Consider the following 21,768-nt stretch of genomic DNA (forward strand, 5'->3'; position numbering starts at 1 on the left):
GGTGGGGTATCTGGAGAACTGTAAGGAAGAGGAAATGTAAAGGAAGAGTGAGAACTCCCAGAATCAGACCTGGAGGGGGATCAAAGAGGACAAAAGCAGCAGCGGGCAGGAGGCCTCTAGGTTGGCCTCTGGAAGATTTGGGAAATGGGCTAGGGGTCCAAGAGCCTGTCCCTGGACAGAGAAGGGAGGTAGGAAAAGGCTACTGTCCCCAGAAATGACACTCACCTCCCCCAACTCCCTACTGCAGCTCAGGGGAGCTTCTGATTCCCTGGGAGCCTAGAAGGAATGCAATGGGGTATGTACATTCAGTCATTCAGTTTTGCTTCTATTTCAGTGCCCTCTGCTCTGTGGGGTATACAGAGAAAGCCCAAAATGTGCCTATGAAAAGAAGAGGCAGAAGCAGGGATCAGGTTAATGATACTGTATTTCCATTGCCTCATCTGGCACCCCGGAGGCAACTGGGGTCACGTTTCTCATCTCAGGGATGTGGCAGACCCAGGGAAGAATGTGCTGGGTAGCCGGGGAGACCTGAGCCAACTCCCATGACCCAGCCCACATCATCAGTGCCGGCTCCTTGCCGTCTGGAACCCGATGACAGACAGCTCCTCTTGCTGACTGCTACCAGCTCTGGCATAGGGGTCTGACACCTGAACCCTGAGCGCAGCTTCCCTTTGGGCAGCCTTGGAGAGCCCAGGCAGATACCTGGCTGGCCTCTCCCACCTGTGTCTGCAGACAGACAGCTTGTCTCCCACCAAGTTTTGCCTGAGCTTGGGGACAAAGGCATCAACAAGGCATGACCTCACATCTTGGCTAGGTAACTTGGAAGTTATCTAATTTTGCCCCCTCTATCCTGGTGATTTCTGTACTCCCAGACACCAGAGCTAATCTGGAGAATACTGGATATTTTCTTTTTTTTTTTCTTTTTCTGAGACGGAGTTTCACTCTTGTTGCCCAGTCTGGAGTGTAATGGCGCAATTTCAGCTCACTGCAATCTTCACCTCCTGGGTTCAAGCGATTCTCCTGTCTCAGCCTCCCGAGTAGCTGGGATTACAGACGCCCACCACCATGCCCGGCTAGTTTTTGTATTTTTAGTAGAGACGGGGTTTCCTCATGTTGGCCAGGGTGGTCTTGGACGCCTGACCTCAGGTGATACGCCCACCTCAGCCTCCCAAAGTGCTGGGATTGCAGGCTTGAGCCACCGCGCCCGGCCGATATTTTCAATCTAGAAAGAAAGTCAGTGGGTGTTAGTGGGGAAAAGATGCATAAAGGCTAATTCTGGAGGCCAGTTACCTGCTGGCTGATTCTGTCTGAAAAGTCAAGAGGATGCTGCAGCTTATGATCTCTGGTGTCAGAGCTTTAGGTCAGAAACAGAGTCCTCACTTTGGGCCCCTCTCCTAATCAGACAGGACCCCTACAAGGCAAGGGCTTCACCTGAACATGAGGCATTCAAATCAGACTAAAGGAAAAAACTCGGATCTCCAGGCACAAGAGGATATACAGCTGTGCTGGGACCCCAAGGCCTCTGGGTAATAGGGGCTTTGAGTCACTGAGACAGGGAGCAGCAATTCATGGCAAATCACACAGCTGCCCTGCCCTGGCCTGGTGAGCCACTGGCAGCACACGCACAGTCTTGAAAGGCTCCTCTGGGGCTGCTGATCTGGCTGCCTCTGGCTCTCCCTCTGCCCAAGGGACCTTTCCATGCAGAGAGGAAGAAAGAAGGGCAGAAGAGATGAGATGGGATGGAGGAGGGGAACAGAGGAGGCAGTTGCCCTCCACCACTCCTGGGTGTGAGGGAGGGCAGGCCGGCAGAGGCTGGTGCATGTACCTGCGTGGTGGTGTGCTCAGAAGGTGGATGCATTTGTGTGAACAGGCAGAGTGGCCCGTCTGGGACCCTTCAGCCTGCCATGCAACCTGGCCTACAAGTTCAGATACACCAGGGGCCCCCACGGCCGGCTGGCTGAGTGGTCATGTTTGGAAACCTCTCTCAGCAGAGCCCGCCCCACCCACCTCTGAACCAGCAGACTCCCAGACATAAACAAACCAAGGCCCCTGGGCAGCTGCCAAGATCTATCTTCTTGGCAAGAGCCAGGGGTTGGGGGGGCCCCTCACTCACCATCCTTCAGAGTAAACAGGGGTGCTTATTTATGCTGGGGCAGAGAAGAAATCTTGTTGGATAAATCTGGTGTGGGAGTGGATGGAGAGCACAGGGCATTCAGAGTCTGCTCTCGCTTAGGTGACGGGCTGAACTTCACTGGTTTCCCTGTCTGGAGCCTGGAGATAACACCATGAGGCCACAGGGAAGCATCCAGTCAGGACGTTGTCATCTTTCCACCCTCCTCGTTTCACCCGCAGCATGACTGGTGAGATCTTGGCCCTCTCTTCCTTCCTGCCTGCTCTCAAAGCAGGGCCTGTCATAAGAGTCCTCCTCTCCCCAGCACCTCCACACAGTCTCCTGAAGCTGTCCAGAAGCCCTCCCAGCTCTGCCCCGTGCTGCTTCTCAGCCACACTGCAGGAGCGGAAGGGGTAAGCAGGACACAGTCAGGGGCTGGCTGGCTGTAAATCCAGCACTCTTGCGCTGCGTCCCCTTCCTGACACTCCATGCACAAGTCCAGGGGTCAGCTGGGGAGAGGTTCTGAACAAGGAGAGAAGGGACTGATGCCTAACCAGGCCTGGGAGAGATGAGAGAAGGGGAATACAACCCTCTGACCCTACGTTTTCCAGGAACTGCTGTTAAAAAAAAGAAGAAGAAGAAAAAGAGGGAGAAGAGGGTGGGGACCTCATCTGTTTTCTGCGGAGCCAGGTGGCCCAACGCCATCTCCACTGGACGTATAACCAGTGGTTCCCTCTCTAGTCTCCGGGGCTTGTGCCTCCCAGAGGTTAAGGCTACACATGGATGAAAAACCTGCATTCTCTAATCACCTGCCAATGCCCAAGTGCACCCACAATTGATGACAATTTTTTCCCCACTTTACAAATCTAAGACATAGAGAGCAGTTACTTTTCTGTGTCGCATACATACTAGAAAGCAGAATGGCGAGGCTGAGATGACGATTTTTTTAAAATGGAGATAGGGTCTCAATCTGTCACCCAGGCTGGAGTGCAGTGGTGCAATCACGCCTGACTGCAGCTTCAACCTCGTGGGCTCAAGTGATCCTCCCACCTCAGCCTCCCAAGCAGCTGGGACTACAGGTGCACGCTACCACACCTGGCTAATTTTTAAATACTTTTTGTAGAGACAGGGTCTCACCATGTTGCCCAGGCTGGTCTCAAACTCCTAGGCTCAACTGATCCACCCATCTCAGCCTCCCAAAGTGCTAAGATTACAGGTAGGAGCCACCTTGCCCAGCCAACAATGTTTTGTTTTTGTTTTTGTTTTTAAACAGGGAAGTAATTGAAGGCACAACCTCAAAGACAACTAAGTGGATCTAGCAGGAACAACCAACAGCCAAATTACCATCACCAAGGCTGAGCTGCTTCCCTGGACTGTGAGCCTCTATCTGTCCCCCATCACACCCTGCTCCCTTTGGGGCTTGAGGTCTCCTACTTTCTTGGGGTGGGGCTGGGGTGAGCCTCTCCAGGACAGCTGAGGAACTTTAGCTGCCTCCAGGGTGTTTCGGTAACTCAACCCTGCCAGGGCTGCTCTGGTCCGAAAGCCAGCTGGTGAGTTCTAAACAATGGCAGGGGGTGTGGGGAGTGGGGGAGGCTTATGAATTAAAAATAGATGCTAGTAACCGCCAGGGATCTTGCAGAGAGCATGTGGGGCTGTGTTTACTAGGGAGAGAAGAATACCTCCTATTCATGCCCAGAGATCAGGGCAGAACCACTACTGCTTCTCACACCAGCCCAGGGCCTCTGGGTCTGGGGGAGTCAGCTGACAGAGCAGCGTTTACTAATGGCTGGAAGACCTTTTTCCTCTGTGACAGGGAAGCAACCTTTCTCTCCTCAGGACCCCCAGGGCCACGCCCATTCCTAGAAGGACAGCTCCAGGTCAGGAAATCTATGCAACTGAAGGGGAAATGGCAACCAAGAGATAAAATCATCCCCCTCGGACTGAGGCAAACCTGCTCTCCATAGACTTTGCATAAAATGGTCCCCAGCCGGGTTCAGTGATGTCACCTCTCAGATGAGTCTTGGGTACAGACTAGGATCCCTTGTCTCCCTGCCAAGACCTAGCTGGGTGCCATAGGCAAGCAGTCTCTTGATTCCTCTAGGCCTTAGTCTATTTATCTGTAAAATGGAGATAACACCTGCTCTGCCAACTTCACAGGTGTGTTATAAAGATCAACCAGGCCATACACTTAACAAAGCTGAGGGTTCTAAAGAAGGATATAAAATAGTCACAAGAACAACCATTTCCCCCATGATCACCCTGAACCCAGGGAACCGTCCCCTCATCAGGTCACCCAAAGTGTCTGGGTCTCGTCTTCCATAAGCAGCAAAAAAAGAGTTCCTCCCTCCCATCTGGGTATCTTGGGCACAGTGAGCCACATGGCAGAGCCCCACAGAGAAGCTCCCCAGCTAATGAGCCTGTCCCACTTCCCCCAGGCCCCTGCAAACATCCACAGTCCTTCACCAGCTTCCGACAGTGCCCACCGCCCACCCCAACGTCTTCTCCCTGCTCAGGAGGTCTTCATGGGAGCCCTAGGCAACCAAAGACAGCAAGGTTCACATTTTTCCTCCTCATAAAATAGCTGTATACCGGAGACTCCTGCTTGACAGGATTTTTCTAATTTGATTTTTAAAATGTATTCATTGACTCACCCATGAGAGGTGGGCCTGGCTGCCTCTACACGCAGAGTGTCTGCTCATTAAGGGCTGAACAACCTGGTTCATTCTGCTGGGCTCCTCCAGCTCTCAATTTCACAAAGCCACGCCACCCTTTCAGCCAACGCGTGCAGAGCTCCTCACTCTGAGAACAGACTTCTCCCCAGTGGAGGCTAGGCTTGCAAATGGTTCAGTCCCATCATTTTAAATACTATCTATATGCTGACAACTCCCAAATTTATGCCTGTAGCTTGGATCTCTCCCCAGAACTCCAGACTCGTACAGCTGACTGCTTATTTGGCATTTCCACGTGGACGTTTAATAGCCACTTCAAACTGAAGGTACCCCAAACCTAGCTCTGATTTCTGCACCCCCCTCCCACCCCCACCTCACACCCCTTGCCAGGTACTCATTCTATTTGCCATCTTCCTTGACTTAGTTATTGGCCATTTCTTCTTTCCGGCTGCCAGGCCGCAAATCTGTGAACCACATTTGACTTCTCTCTTTCTGTCATGCCCACATAGAATCATCAGAAACCTTTGTGGCTTGATCTTTGAAACCAATCCAGAATCCAGCTACTCCGCCCCACCCCCAGAGTAGTTCAACAGCTTCTGAACCAGATGCCCTGCTCACACCCCGTTCACAGCACTTCAGGAGGCTGAGGAAAGCCAGATCACCTGAGGTCAGGAGTTTGAGACCAGCCTGGCCAACATGGTGAAACCCCATCTCTACTAAAAATACAAAAATTAGCCGGGCGAGGTGGTGGTGCCTGTAATCCCAGCTACTCGGGAGGCTGAGGCAGGAAAATCACTTGAACCCAGGAGGTGGAGGTTGCAGTGAGCCGAGACGGGTGACAAAGTAAGTAAGACTCTGTCTCAAAAAAAAAAAAAAATTGGGATATCTTCACCTGGCTTAGCTATCTCACAGGATTGCTTTAATGAATTCATGAAATGATGTCTACAAAAGCACTTTCTACATTGGAAAAGAGCAAAACCAAACCTGAACTGCTATACAATGCCAGGCACACGGCATACACACAAATGCTTGTTGAATGAATGAACATCCAAACATTTTCAAATGTAAACATGCACAAGAACTTGAGAAACAGTCTGTGTTGATGAGAGGACAATTTAAAACTGTACATGGAGATGGATCTGCTCTGGTGATCATCTAAGGTAAAAACAACTTTGTATCTGAGTTTCCTTTGGAACTCTGACGCTGGAAAATCCACGGGGCCTCACATCCCCCAAATGTAGAACTGTTTGGTCCTCCATCATGTCTCCTCTCACTTCCACTTGAGCTGTCTTCTCTTTCATCCGCCCTCCCACTGGACCTTCCAGACTCCTCCTTCCACAACAAACAAGCTGCCTCCTGCCCATAGTCAAGCACTTGGGCCCCTGCAGGCTCTTATTGCAGCTCCACTTGCCCCGGAGCCCTCATTAATCACAGTGATTTTTTTCTTCCTCTTCCTCCCTCATTTTGTGCCCTCTGGAGATGGGACCAGCATTCTACTGTACTCAGTGTTGCTTCAGCCTGGCCTTCTTTGAGGTCCCTGCCATTGCACTCTTCTCCCCACCCTCCAGTCATCAAAGCTACCTGCTGCCCTCCTTTCTGACCACTGTCCAAGGGGGCATCTCTATGTCATGTGGACAGCCCATCCCACAACCTAGCCTCTCAGCTCTTGCCACTGAAATTATCTTTCCATTCATTCCTTGTCTGCCATGCTCTATGAGTATACTCTGACCTTTGTCTTCCCTATCCCACCCCCCAAATTGTAAACTCCAATGCCCTCTCCTGTCTCTCTCACTCCTCTTTATTCTTAATGTACCTGCTCCCTCATTCCCTCAGTACCCCATCTCCTTTTCTCCACATTCATCAGCCTTCTCCTATCCCCACCTCCTTCTCTGCTAGCCAAGGTTTCAAGGTCCAACCTTTTGAGCATTCTCTGACCCAAACAAACCCCCAACTCCTTCGTCACCCTTACATGCCCTACCAGCAACCCCCAACCCTGGATTAGCCTGATAATCGTTCAGCTCTGTTCCTACCCTCTGGCTAGGACCACTAGAGAGAAAACAAATCGCAACCACTAGGGTGCTGCCAGCACAAATTACGAGCCTCTACAACACCAGACAGGTCACCCGTGAGTTCCTGCTTAGAGCCTTGCTCTGCCCCAAGCCAAACCTTTACTGCCCTCCTCAAGCCAGCCCTTCCCACCTCCCCTCCTGCTCTCAATGAACACCTGCACCTTTGGTTTCTTCCCCCATAGAAAATAAAAACAAAGTAAGAATTCATTTCTGCCTCCCACAGGTAACTCTTTGTGACCAAGGACGATGCTGACTTCTGGATCTCACACCCTTTCACCTACTCACTGACCTCACCCCAGTGAGAATTCCCCTTCCTCACTGCTATCTTCAATCTCTCCCTAATAGGGACCTCTCCAGCCAGCATGGAGGTGGGCTCAGGTGCTTCCCAACTTAAAAAAACCAACAAAATCAGACTGTCTCCACCTGATACCCTCCTTCTTTCCAGCCAAGCTACACACCTGCCTCCACTTCCACCCTCTCCTTAATCCACAGAAACTGGCTTCAGGCCACGGTTCCCAACGACAGCCACCGCTTGCTACTGCCTGTGCACATTTCCAAACCCAGATGTGACCTGCCCCTTCTATGCATTTCACTCTGATTACTTCCTCCTCCTTCAAGCTCATTTTTCTTTTGCTTTGCTGCAAGTTTACTTCTATCCATCTGACTGCTTTCTCTCAGGCCCCTGGTGCTTGGCCTGTCACTTACATGTCAGTTGGGTCTGTCCACGGCCTCCTTCTCATTCGACACATCCTCCTTTGAAGATCACACCCACACCCATGATTTCAACCTCAGTGCCAGCAACCAGAGCACTGGCCCCAGCCCAGGCCCCTACCCCACAGACCCAATTACCAGCTGGTCCTCCCTAGCTGGACAGCTCCCAAAGGCACTCGCAACTCAACAGGTCCAAAACTGAACTCATCACCTTCCCCCCAAAACATGCTCCTTCTCCTGTGATTCCTCAACTAGAGAATTCCCCCATTTCTAAAGCCGCTAAGCCCATAATCTTAGAATCATCCTCTACGCCTCCCTTTCCTTTGCCTCCTATTCGCTTTCTCACCTACTACTTCTGACTTTCACTTCCAAATGTTTTCTGCACTTGGCGCCTTCTTTCCATCCCCACTGCTGCAGCCTAGACTACTGCACTAGCTCCAAAGTCTTCTTAACTCCCGTCCTGCACTCCCTTCCCAATCTACTGATTTTTTTGTTGGTTTTTTTGGGGTTTTTTTTTTTTGGTTTTTTCTTTTTTTTTTTGAGACGAAGTCTCGCTCTGTTTCCCAGGCTGGAGTGCAGTGGCTCGATCTTGGCTCACTACAACCTCCGCCTCCCAGGTTCAAGCAATTCTCCTGCCTCAGCCTCCCGAGTAGCTGGGATTACAGTCGCCCACCACCATGCCTGGCTAATTTTTATGCTTTTAGTAGGGACAGGGTTTCACCATGTAGGCCAGAGTGATCTTGAACTCCTGACCTCAAGTGATCCACCCACCTCGGCCTCCCAAAGTTCTCGGATTACAGGTGTGAGCCACGTGCCTGGCCCCAATCTACTCTTTATATTGAGACCTAGAGGAACCTCGTCCTGCCAGTTTCCTGCCTAGCACCCTTTGATAGCTTCACACTACTCCCAGAATCAACATGGCATGGCCTTTTGTGATGTGGCCTCTGCCTACCTGTCAATCCCCAAAAGTGCTAGATGCTCTGGCCATAATGAACCCCCAGTAACCCCTAGCACCAGCTTGTGTGCTTTTGTACATACTATGCCCTCCCTTCCCCCTTCCCCTCTCCCAGTTCTTCCCTGGCTAAATTATTCAAGATTCAGCTCAACGGTTTCCTCAAACAGGTCTTTGCCAGCTCCTCGCTCTCTCCTCAAGTCCCCTCTCCCTTGAAGCTCCCACAGCAGCTCCCATCTCTCTGTTCATTCACCCACTTGTACCCCCTCTAGAGTGAGCTCCACAAGGACAGCAACACTGGCTTGTTCATTCTTGTAACACAAAATAAGAATTAAATAGATACTTGTTACACGAATAAAAGAACGAATATATAAATTCATGGAGTGCCAGACTAGCTTTTCTCCTTCCCAAATCACCCTTCATGGATTCCCTATCTTCTTTGGTTGGTGCCAATAGTAAAGATGATACTACGCCAGGCTCTATTCCAAGTATTTTATATATATTAACTCATTTAGTCCTATAACTGTACTATTATTATCCTCATTTTCAATTGGTGAAACAAGCACACAGAGGTTAACTGAGTAAGTGGCAGAACCAGAGTTGCGTCCGGTCTGTGCTTTAAACTACTATACCTATTGCCTCTTGATAGCCCATTTAAGGAAAACAAGTCAACATTAATATCAGCATGAGCAAAACACAATTTTGAAAAACAAAGCCCTAAAGAAACAAAAATTAGCCATCCTGGGAATCATCTCTTGTTTTTGGCCTAGTCATACCTGACTCCTTTAACCAAGACAAATAACTCTGCAGGCGGCGGGGTGTCAGTATCTGCCAGGGAGGGCCCCTGGCTCAGCTCCCCAGATCTCAAGGCCCCTCAGCAGATGGCCCTTGCCTCTGAGTCTCCCCTGCCCCAGAAGGCCCATCTCACCTTGTCCCCGATGCCTTCGGCCTCCTCAGCCAGGAGGTACACGTTGCTGCCGTCGGCCAGCAGCAGAGCAGTGTCGGTGGTGGAGGAAGAGCGGGGACGGCACTGGTGCTGGTGCAGGATGGCGGCCAGGCTGCTGTCCTGGGGGGCCTTGCGCAGCAGGTGAGGGCTGCCACGCTGGGGCTCCAGGGAGCTACTCTTGGTGCGCCGGCTGCTGCTCCCGCTGCTGCTGCCCCCACTGCTGCTGTGCAGGCTGGCGCCCCGCTTGATGGAGGGCCGGGAGCGGATCTGCTGCAGCACACGGTTGAAGGCGGTGGGCCGGGCGGGCAGATCGTGCAGGGACATGGCGTAGGAGACACGGTGCATCTCCGGAGAGCGCTCCTTCTCATCTGGGGAGTCATGGTCGGACATACCCTGCTGCTGCTGCTGCTGGGAATCCTGAGACGTCTGGTGCTCCCTTTCCCGAGACCGACGGCGGCTGTGGAACAGGTGCTTCAGACCGTGGCCAAACATGGAGCCCTCTGACAGCTGCTGGATTTTCTTAAGGGGGAGAGATGAAGAACCCTGGTGAGTGGAAAGCTCTTGATTGCCTAGTCAGTAGGGGGGTGAAGATGAAGGATCTGTCCTTGGTAGACTGGCATAGCTAATGCAGCCATCTGAACCTGGAAGATCTCTGTGGATGGCCTGTCGTGCATAAAGGGTCACTTTGCGAAAAGGTGGCAACACAGACCCATCCTTTCATTCCGAAAGAAATGTGCCCCCACGGTTTTCCACCGGACATTCCTAATCAAAATGAAGGTTCAGACTTTCTAGGAATGATGCTCTCAGGGCTTCAGTCTGGGGCTTAATGGCATACACAGGTAGCACTTGGCTCATGGGGTTGTATCCCTCTAGATTGATCCCCACCCCGAGTCCTTCCCTCCTTCCAAGTTAGACATCCCTTCAAGCTGTACTAGTTCTTTCAGGCCACCAAGCATCGATTTCCAAAGTTGCCTAATTCCAACATTCCCCCAGGAAAATCAAGGTCATACAATCAAGTTATACTGTTGTAGCAGACACTGCTAATTGCCTACCCAATATCTATTTTTCTTTCTTACCAACCAAACTGCAAGGACTTAACTCACCTTGCTAAAAATTCCTGCTTCATCAGACTCCCTTGCAGCTAGAAGTAGCCACGTGACACAGTTTGGGCCAACGAAAAGCAAGGTGAGAGCTTCTGGGAGCACTTTTGCTTTCCTGATAAAGATACTGGCCCTTCCCAAATCTTCCCATCTGGAATGGGAACATAGTGCCTGGAGATGCAGTGGCCGTTCTGCAACCACAGGATGACATGGTTGATGATGAGGGTCTGCACACAGGTGGTGGAGCCCAAGGGACAGGCCTGGGAACTTGAAGGTCTATGAAGCCACCAAACCAGTTGTGAACACCTATCCTGGGATTCTTGTTGCATGAAATAAACCCATCTTTGTCTACACAACTCTAGTATGATTTTCTGTTATTTGCAACCAATTTTATTCCTGATACGGTTGGCAATGAAATAAACTTTACTTCTATGAGCAAACCTTGTGACATAGTAATGTGACCAATTCTTTAGCATACACATCAGAACAAGCTATCCAAATGAGTGTCTTTCCCCTTAGACCCAAAGCATAGAGGCCCTGCAACCCGGTGCTGCCCAGGCCACAGCCTTTCCTCTTAGCCCTGTCGCTGAGGTTCTCCAGCTGCTCTTCCGGCAAGACTGCTCACAGAGGGGCAGCTGGATGGCCTGCCAGGGCGAGCAACTGTGGTATAATTCCAGACAGCTGCTTCTGTCAGGGGATGGCTTATCTGGCCAGGCTGAGCCCTCTATGAGAGCTTTGGAGCTGTTGGAAGGAGGGGTGAGACTTGGAGCACCAGGAGACACCTCACATTCTGCAGCTCCTTAGAGGAAAACTCAGGACCCAGCCATTTGGGACTCAATGAGCCATAGCAGGATTTCCTGTGAGGAACAACCCACAATCTCACCAGGCCACCTCAGTCATTTAAAAAATGTTCCAAAAAATTACACAGACTGGATTTTCTTTTTTTTTTTTCCCTAGAAACAAACTTACAGAGCAGAAAATCTAGACCATATAGAAACCAAGAAAAAGCAACCTGACATCCTCTGAACGAGCTGACCCCACTCTTAGGTTACTTTACAACTCAGCCTTGAGTTTGTGCAGATGGCTGCACTTACAGCTGGATACAAATAACTATACTATTAAGTATTTGTGTAAAATGTTAGGGTTTTCATTTTTCACCTCATTTGAGTATCCCCAGAATCCTCAAAGTAGGTGAGGCCCTTACATCACCCATTTTACAGACCAGATAAATTACATCATCACAACTCATCTCGAACTAACGGTTTTTCGTTTTAAAGGAGCTTTGTATCCTGCATTATCCCATTTGATTCTCCTAAATAGTAACAAAAGCAACAACGGGAACATCTCCATTTAGAGATGAGGAAATTAAGGCTACCATGATTTCTTCTCAAGAACGGAACTCTGGGGCAGCCCTCGAGATGTTAAGTTACACAATGCCAGCTTTTCCCACAGGAGTTACCATCCCCTGGGGGCCAGCTTGAGGCAGGGTCACAAGGCTCACCTGAATCTGTGCTGGGGAGAACCAAGATGTCAACTCTGCCATGGACTTGGAACGGGCCAGATCCTGCAGCCTTCAGACCAGGGACGTGCCAGGACACCTCCCTCTTCCCCAGGCCCAAGCTGATGCAAGACCTCCCTCTAGACACTGTGATGGGGCCAGCTGGCTCTGGCATTTGCCCAGCTGCCTCTGCCAAATCGTCACATTCCATAATACGAATTGTCTTTCTAGTGTTCTATTCCAGGTCCCTTCCTCTTCTCCCCCCATTCCTAAACTGGCTTCTCCAACACTGAGGATCCACTCAGGCAGAAAGAGTTTCCCTTCTAAAGACTTCAGCAGAGGTCCTAGAGTTCTGAGGCATTTCCTCTCCCCTATCCCCGGGAGGCCAGTGGAGGTGCCGGGGAGAGCTATGGTGGCCACCAATGTCTGCCATATTGCCTTGGAGCCTAAAATCCTTGGTTAATTTACTTTTAAAATTTATACAACAGCATTTTGCAAAGTGTGTTCCGATTTATACTGTCATTATAATCTGACACTAGCCTAATCTCAGGAGCTAGGAATGTGAGACGTCATAGCATCAGTCTTTCTATTTTGCAGATGAAGAAACGGAGGCACAGCATAGCTAAGTGGCTCATCCAAGCCACACAGAGAAACCCCCGACTTCTAATTGAATTTACCTTCAGGGGCCCATACACTGATTTCAAGACTTAAGATTTCAAGACTCAAGATTTAAAGTAGATAGGGTATTTGCATGTGTCCCAGAATAGTATCAGAGGCAGGAGCAAAACAAAAATGCCTGGGTCAAGGGTTGTTAGGTCCCCTGAACTGCAGTTGTGACCTGCCCATCCCATGTTATAAGACAAGACCCTCAACTATAAAGTCTTTACTTCCCACCTCCCTGAGCTGTCCTGCAGCTGAAGGAAACCTAGGGAAAGTGACCAGGAGACCCCAGGACCTTTGCCCCAGCAGACCGAGGAATCTATTAAAGTCTGTGGCAGGCAGGAGGGAAATAACAAAAAGGAAGTCAAAGAACAATGTGTGGAGAGAGGAGATTACTCCAAATGAAGGGGTTTTTCCTCACTGATAAGGTGCGAGGCGGAAACAGCAAAGTGACTCAAGGGCTGGGCCGCTTCTGCATGTGGGTGTCAGGGAGGAGATGGTTAAGGAGTTTTGACATAACACGGTAAGTGTTTAAAAAAAAAAAGAAACTCAGCACATACACATAACCAGCTACAAGTTTCAGAAGTGAGGAAAACCATGGTGACTAGCTTAAGGGAACTTAGCCGCCAACGCAGCAGAAAGCACCACCTGCTCTGACTAACAGGTTCCAGCTCCTAAAATGTCACTTGCTTTTCCACATTGACTTTTGCTTTTCCCTGGCTGCCAGAAACCATTTTGGTGGCCAAATGAAGCCATGCATTAGACAGCTGAGATGCTTCAGAGTTAGAGGTGGCACACAAACAGGGCTTTCATGATCCGTAAGACCGAAGCAAGAAGTGCCGTCCCCAGAACTGGCCAGAAGGTAGTCAGAAAGGAGAGCTTCCCAGGGTGAGGTGCCCTGGGGAAGGAAGTGAAGGGAGTTGGCTGTCCCTCCCCTGGAACTATCTGAAAGGGCAGGAAGGACCCAATCTCCTTGGGTGGCATTGTCCTTTCAGGAAGAAAGGGAGGACTAGATGGCTTCTGAAAGATCCTTCCTGAGAAGGCTGTGGTTTCTGAACAGTTGGGCTTCATCCGTCTTTCTCCCTGGGTGTGGGTCCCCCAAAGGGGAAGTTTGCTCCAAAATCTGCAAACACAGCTGCATGAATACAAAACTAAAATGCTTGGGGTACAGTGTCATTGGCACCATCTGGTTAAAAATGACCAAAAGTGGTTTCTAATTTTTACAGGTCCCTGTGTTCTCAACAAATCCCAGGAAAGCTTAAAGTCACACTAATCTATAGCTAATTATCCCACCTGGCAGCTGACTGCATAGCCCTTCCTCCTACCTGGGTTTGAAACTCCTTCCGTCCTACCAACAGTTTGGCTATGAGGGTTCAGTGGGGTGACTGGGTCACCCTGAGCCTTTGCCAGCCTAGGTCGCCAACGTTCCTCTATTTATAGGGTCTCTATGGAAACAGGGCCAGCATTAGAGAACTAATCACTGTAAAAACCCACAGAGTTCTACTCTTAGGATCCAAAGTGGATTGAAGAAGTCTCCAATTGCCCTTAAGAAGCTCTGGGTGGGGAGCCCGGCAGGAGCAGGAGAGGAACCATTACGCCAGGTTTGGCGCTGATGATCACAGTGGTGTACAGTAGGCAGCTGCAACTGTTCAGGCCCACTTGGAGTTCCTACTGGAAACCCAGTGATGAAAGATTTTTGGAATCATTTATTTATTCCCCAGCCTCACAGATGAAATTTAAAAAAAAAATCTCAACTCACGGGCACACGGGCAAATAATTCCCCCATTCTCAATTCTGTTTTGATTCCTCTTTCCTTTATTGCTTAGAGAATTCAGCCTGGAGCCAAAGCAAGTGGGAAAAGGTCACCTCATCCACCATGTCTTTAGGCAGAACTGATTCAGCACACACCAACATAGAAGACTTTTATTAAAGTTCCCAGCATGGCATGCCCTCTCTCTGCCTCTTTGCATCCTACCCATCCTTCACCACCTCGCCACTCCATAAAGCCCTCTCTGATCACACCAGTCTGCAGCGATCTCACCCTGCTCTGAACACATAAGCACTCATTATCTGCACCATTCATTTTGCAATTAATCGTGTACTGCCTTGTGACATCACTTCTAGTGCTCTCTCCGACTGTTATCCAACTTCTCACCTGCTGATGGTTGGAACCCTTGATGACAATATGAGTGACTGGACAGCAGGAGCTACAGCGCCTACATCTCTGTGTCCCTAACATTACCTGACAGAGGCCTCAACACAAACATGGAAGACTGCTATGCAAATTATTTGTTCATTTATTTTCTGAGCAGCCACTATCCAAGTCTCTATAAATCCTTCTTACAAAGGTGATTTTAATCCTTAGATGACTACCTTTTCCAAAGACATAACCTTTCACAAAGATTTCAAATGCTCCAGCAGCCTTTTCTTGTGTCTAACTCAGATTTCTCCTGCTGCAGTTTAAACCCTCTTCTCACTCTATTATCTTAGTAACCGCCAAGATTGAGTTGGCTTGGAAGGAGATGAACACAGACCAAGGAGCCAGAATGTGTGTGATGTCTTCACGAATGGCTTAGGGAGGGCTTGGGAGGGGCCTCATGTCCTTACAGCGAGATTTGTTTTCCCTGGTGGACATCACTCAGTTAACCTGGCTGGAGTAAGGAAGCTTTTAGTCATTTGGTTTAAAAATAACTGTTCTTTTTCTTTTTTTTGAGACAGAGTCTTGCTCTGTCGCTTAGGCTGAAGTGCAATGGCGTGATCTCGGTTCACTGCAACCTTTGCCTGCCAGGTTCAAGCAAATCTCCTGCCTCAGCCTCCCGAGCAGCTGGGACTAAAGGGGCGCACTACCATGCCTGGCTAATTTTTTGTATTTTTAGTAGAGACGGGGTTTCACCATGCCAGCCAGGCTGGTCTCGAACTCCTGACCTCGTGACCCCCCCCCCGCCTCGGCCTCCCAAAGTGCTGGGATTACAGGCGTGAGCCACCGCACCCAGCCAAATAACTGTTTTTCTAGCACAGTCACAAAACATACCTGTTATCCCCCAACAGCTTTGTTCTAACTTCTTACATGAAGAGAGACTTAAGTGTTTGGCTGACAAAGGTGGACCCTGTCCAGCTATGGCCTCATTCCAAAAATGTACCATGCTAGTAGTCTATGGGGACTTCAAAGGCAGATGCCATTTCTTAAGGAAGAGATGAAAACAGAAATGAGTTCTGAGTTGGCCTTTAAGACCACCACTGAGAAGCTGCCTGAGCCCTTTTCCCCAGCTCCTGATAACCCCACACTTCGAAAACTTCAACCCAAAATTTAGGTCCTATCAGACATTTCAACTCCCTGCTGAAGGAGATTCTTGTTAATGGGATTGGCAGTGAAGACATAATTAGATACACAAAAAGAAGCACATTCTGTAAATACTGAGCCTGCCAGACAGTTCCCACTAGAACAACTAGGGCAGCTGGGAATTAATCTAGAACTCAATATGTGGCAGGAGAACAGGGAGTTTCGTTTGCCACATGCTTTCCCATCGGTCACCAGTTCCCCCAGAGCCCACATACAGGGCTGCTCTGAATATTACGGAAGGCTGGAGGGGGTGGGGGTGGGGCAATCCTGGGCCTTCCAACCCTCTGCCTGCTTCATAATAAGGTGCAAGCGGGACAAAACGGTTAACTTCAGCATTTGCGCTACCCTCCATTGTTCCTGATCGTTCTAGTCAAACAGGGCAAAGACCCTACAAAAGCACTTGCTACCTCACTTCCCCCATTTAGAAAGCCCCTCTTCTCCTGTTTGGTAATAAATATCCCACCCCTTCTTTAAAATCTTGCTCTAGGCCGTGCGCAGTGGCTCACACTTATAATCCCAGCACTTTGGGAGGCCGAGGAGAGTGGATCACCTAAGGTCCGGAGTTTCAGACCAGCCTGGCAAACATAATGAAACCCCATCTCTACTCAAAATACAAAATTAGCCCGGTGTGGTGGTGCATGCCTGTAGACCCAGCTACTCGGGAGGTTGAGACAGGAGAATCGCTTGAACCCGGGAGGCAAAAGCTGCAGTGAGCCAAGATTGCACCACTGCACTCCAGCCTGAGACAGAATGATATTCCATCTCAAAAAAAAAAAAAATCTTGCTCTAAACCCACCTCTTGCAGAACAACTTTCCTGATTAACCCCCATAAGTTTCTGGTTGCACTGCATGATGCTCTAAGTACCCTTTAACTTATGTGTATTTCCATGATGGTTTTCTTACAAGTATTTCATCCTATTTGACCTGGAGATCAGCTGGAAGTGAGGCCAAATAACTAATTTCCCATTTCCTTTTGCTGTTTTTTTGTTGTTGTTTTTTATTTTTGAGACAGAGTCTTGCTCTGTCGCCCAGGCTGGAGTGCAGTGGCGCGATCTCAGCTCACTGCAACCTCTGCCTCCCAGGTTCAAGCAATTCTCCTGCCTCAGCCTCCCGAGTAGCTGGGACTACAGGCACACGCCACCATGCCCAGCTAATTTTTTTGTGTTTTTAGTAGAGACGGGGTTTCAGTGTGTTAGCCAGGATGGTCTCGATCTCCTGACCTCATGATCCACCCATCTCGGCCTCCCACAGTGCTAGGATTACAGGTGTGAACCACCACGCCTGGCCTCCCATGTCCTTGTTTTTAGGCATACTTCAATTCTACCTCCTCTGATAAAACGTATCCCAGGTGTCCGGCTCCCACCTGAGATTGCAGGAATCTTCAAGCCTTAACATATCTACTGGGCCTCAAGATGCAGCAGGCCCTCAGAGAGCCATCGCAACCATCAGAACACTCCTGGAGAGCCCCAGGGAACGCACACATCTTCATTCCACCCACGTTCTTATGAAGTAGCTTGTCTTCTCCTTCATTTAAAAAATGAAGAAACACTCCACTCCCACTACTTCATTTGACTAGCCTTAAAAAAAAAAAAAAGGAGAAACTGAGACCTATAAATTTTATCAAAACCCTGAGCCTTGAAAAATACATATATAAGAAACAAACAAATAGAAAATAAGCAGGTGCTTCTCGGGAACGTCAGTTTTTTTTTTCCTTGACTTGGGTAGACAAGGTGTCTGTTTTGCTTCTGTTATTTAAACTGCATACATGTTTTCAGGCACTTTTATAAGCATGTTTCACAATTTAATTCAGCAGCACCTTTCCTGCTGAAGGTGGTATCTGCTGACTGCATGAACCCTTCTCTAGTGGGCTCTCTGCAGGAGTGGTGAAGGAACACAGGCCACTCACAGGGGGAGGAAGCTGCCTGTGACCACCAGGAAAGGCGGAGAGCCAGCAGGGAGAACCACACAGGACTCAGTTGTGACTTTCTCTCAGATACCTGGCTTCGAATTATTTTTCCTGCTCTTCACTAATTAGGCAGGAAGACCAGTGAATGGTGTGACTAGAACATGAGCTGGAACCCAAGTGAGTCTTGAGTCAAAAGTGCTTCAAACCAGGAGGGGAATGATGGAATTTGGAGCTCCCCCTTTTTCTTCAGGGAAAGATATTAATACTGCTCAGAAATCTCCGGGGAAATTACTTAAAGGGGCTTTTGTGAGAGGAAAGAGAACCTCGGGGAAGTCCAGGGGGAAAGCCCATGGCCAGCATCCCCAGACACCTCCTTTCAGGAAAGGCTCAATTCTTCCCACTGCACAAGGGGTGAGAGAGGTGGGGAGGTCGGTAATTTCCTCCTGTGCCTTCAGGCTTCCATCACATATCAGGATAGAACCAGCTCACTCTTATGCTTGGCCACTCATCCTGGGCCTCAGAAGTATCTACCACACATTGTGGTTTTTTTTTTTGATTTTTTAAAATTTATTTATTTTTTTTTTTTGAGATAGGGTCTCGCTCTGTAGCCCAGGCTGGAGTGCAATGGCATGATCATGGCTCACTGCAGCCTCAACCTCCTGGGCTCAGGCGATCCTCCACCTCAGTCTCCCAAGTAGCTGGGACTATAGGTGTGTGCCACTGCACTTGGCTAATTTTTGTATTTTTAGTAGAGACAGGATTTTACCATGTTGGCGAGGATGGTCTCAAACTCCTGGCCTCAAGTGATCCACCAACCTCGGCCTACCAAAGTGCTGGGATTACTGGCATGAGCCACCCACCGCTCCCGGCCCGTATGCTGTATTCTTAGCAGGAATGTGTGCTCCCTGTCTGCAGTATTCCCCTAAGCACCCCTTCTCCTCCCATATGCAATGGAACTGGGTTTTCTTGCTGTAGAATTCTGGTGTACTTTTGGTCAGCCAGCACTCTCTGTGGCTTAGCAACCCCAGCATCTCTTCCCAACAAGCAGGGAATCTGTTAGCAGCAAAAGACTGGGCAATAAGGACAAATGAATCGAAACATGAACTCGAGTGTTTCAACAGGAATCCAAGCTGCAAGTGGCTGAAGAATGGGACTGAATTGTTGCGCTCCTGTTGCGGGAGTGTCTACTGAGATCTTCCCCGAAGGTCCCACAGGTGTGTGGAACAGTTGAGAAGGCCCTCAATGTATCTGCATGAGCCTCCTGTGAGGCAATGTCCATTTTTAGGTTATTTTTCAATTACAGTTTTAAAATTGCTGCTTAACTACTACTTTTCACTGGCCCTTCCCACCCTATAATCACAGATCCAGGGCACTGTAGCAGAAATTTACAGTGTACAGCAAGATGGTCCACAGTGCTGAAGGACCAGAGGGAGACCATAGGAGCCCCCGAAACCACTAACTGTCACTAAACACCATTCAGATTTCTTTGGCAAAGATAAAAATTCTCTCCTCTTCCCCTACCTCCCCAACCACTATGGAGGTGCTTTACACAGAGTCCTTTATTATTATTATTATTTTTGCCCCTTTCTCAAGATGATTTCTTCCAATGCACTTAATTCATCACAGTGCCTGGAGCTGTCATGAGAAAACAGAAGTGGAACTAAGATACCAAAAGTTCTCATCTCCAAAGTTTAAAATGAAAACAAAAGCAAACCAGAACTGCTTATCTGCCTTGACCAAACACAGGTATGAAGTAGGGAGCATTAAAAATTAAACACCCTTCTGTGGTACCACCAACAAATCTAAAACAAGTCAACTTCTACCCAGTTCCACAGTCAATAATGGAATTTTTCTATCATTGGAAAACTGTGCCAGCATTGGAAAACAACTTTTCCAGCACTGGAAAGCAAGTTTGGAGGGGCTGGGCACGGTGGCTCACACCTGTAATCCCAGCTTCTTGGGAAGCTGAGGCGGGAGGATCGCTTGAGCCCAGGAGTTCAAAACCAGCCTAGGCAATATAGCAAGACCCTGTCTCTACAAAAAAATTTAAAAATTAACCAGGCATGGTGGCGTGTGCCTGTAGTCCCAGCTACTTGGGAGGCTGAGGTTGGGGAGTCACTTGAGCCTGGGAGTTTGAGACTGCAGTGAGTCGCGGTCATGTTACTGCACTCTAGCCTGAGTGACAGAGCAAGACGCTGTCTCAAAATAAATAAATAAATAAATAAATAAGTTTGGACATACTCCGATATTCCTAGTCCCTTTCACCAGAAAAAGGCTCAGAAAAGTTGAGTGATTTGCCCGAGACCACACAGCAAATCAAACTGTGAAAGTCCCCAAGTCACATCTGGTTGGAAGTCCCTTGCACCCGGTAGTAAACATGTTGTGATGAAGCAGACAGAGATAAACAGGAAAAGCCCTGCTTGTTTCTCCGTGCTCCCACAAGCAGGCTGCAGCTGGGTTTTCTGCTCCTTACTGCTGGGTCCACATTCCTGGGTTCAGTGGTATGTTTTCTCTGGGGGTGGGGGTGGGGGGGGGGCGGGCGGGGTAAGGAGAATCCTCCTTTTCTTGCACCTGATTTCAATTCTGGTTGAGGGCAGTATGGCAGTTAATATCAAGTGTAAAGTTGTTACTACATCTGCCTCTGACCAGAATAAGGGCACTGCCAAAAAAAAAAAAAAAAAAAAAGAAAGAAAAAAAAGATAATACAGTGGAAATGTGGCATCCCTTAAGGCGTCCCTCTACAGAGACACTGCAGCCCCCATGCCATGACCAACCCATCTTCCTCATGAAGGCAACTGGGGGAATAAATGGAGAAAGCAGTTTCCACTGCTGTCCTGAGTTGGAGAGTGGGGAATTTCCAAAGCTGCCTCTCACAGACTCAGCTGAGGGTCTCATCTGATCAAAGAATCAGGGTTTGCTGGCCAGACTCATCTGGACCAGCTCAGAATGAGGCTGAAGTCTGCAGCAGAAGGCTAGCCTCCTCCCTACAACAGCATTCAAGGGACCCCTTCCTCCTCACCATCTCACTTAAAACAGGAACTACACCTCCTGACCACATGGGATGGACTCAGGGGTGACAGCAGAGATAAACACCAAGGACTCCCTGGGCCTGGCAAAAGCTCAAGCTTCCTGTGCAGAGAGAGCCTATCCCCACAGAGATCCTCTAGACGTAAGGCTAGCCACGAGGCTCTGAAAAGGACGGCGGCAGAACCAGAGTTCAGATTTGAATAATTACTGCAAAGTTTAAAAAACACACACAACAATAACCTAGTCGTCCCCCTTTTCACTCCTTCCCAAGGCACACAGACAGGTAACATACACAGGTAAGAGCACACACACTCACCTGCGCTCTGACTTCCTGACTCTGAGCCGCTCAGGCCAAATGAGGAATGGCATTGGCTTATTCTGGTGAGCTCCTTAGTGGCTGCTGCCATAGGATACAGGCTTTATTAAATGCAACAGAGTCCTTTCCGTTTCCCTAGCCCAGACCCTGCACCTTCTCTGGAGAAAATAACTGTGAGGCATCAATCTCCAAGGCATCTAAGTTCCTTCCTTGGGCTGACATCTCGCTCAGCTGGACGGTGAGCTGGCTTGAGAAGCCTGAGCCTGCAGTCCCTGTGGCAGTTCCGGCAAAGGTGCATTATTCATCTCAGCTGCTGTTTTAATTGATAGAGATATATTCAAGACAGCTCGCCAATTGTCTCGGCAACCTCAGGCCGGAAAATAAACAGCTCCATGTGAACAGTTCTTTCGGCTTCTGGTTCTAGCTGCTGGCTCAGCATGTATGCAACTTGAACTGAGGCCCCA

The 21,768-nt window shown here is 49.2% G+C and overlaps 1 protein-coding gene across 3 annotated transcripts in view; it reads right to left on the bottom strand.

The window, feature by feature from the left end:
- Positions 1-21,768, bottom strand: part of TMCC2 (transmembrane and coiled-coil domain family 2) — a 45,447-nt gene that overhangs the window by 21,931 nt on the left and 1,748 nt on the right. For 2 of the 3 annotated variants that reach the window (XM_024252902.3, NM_001132229.1), the window contains 1 exon segment: positions 9,440-9,976. In XM_024252902.3, the coding sequence (XP_024108670.1) occupies positions 9,440-9,976 (537 nt within the window). 3 annotated transcript variants of the gene reach the window in all.

Source organism: Pongo abelii, chromosome 1 (assembly GCF_028885655.2).
Source record: "Pongo abelii isolate AG06213 chromosome 1, NHGRI_mPonAbe1-v2.0_pri, whole genome shotgun sequence".
In the NCBI taxonomy this organism is placed as follows: Eukaryota; Metazoa; Chordata; class Mammalia; order Primates; family Hominidae; genus Pongo; species Pongo abelii.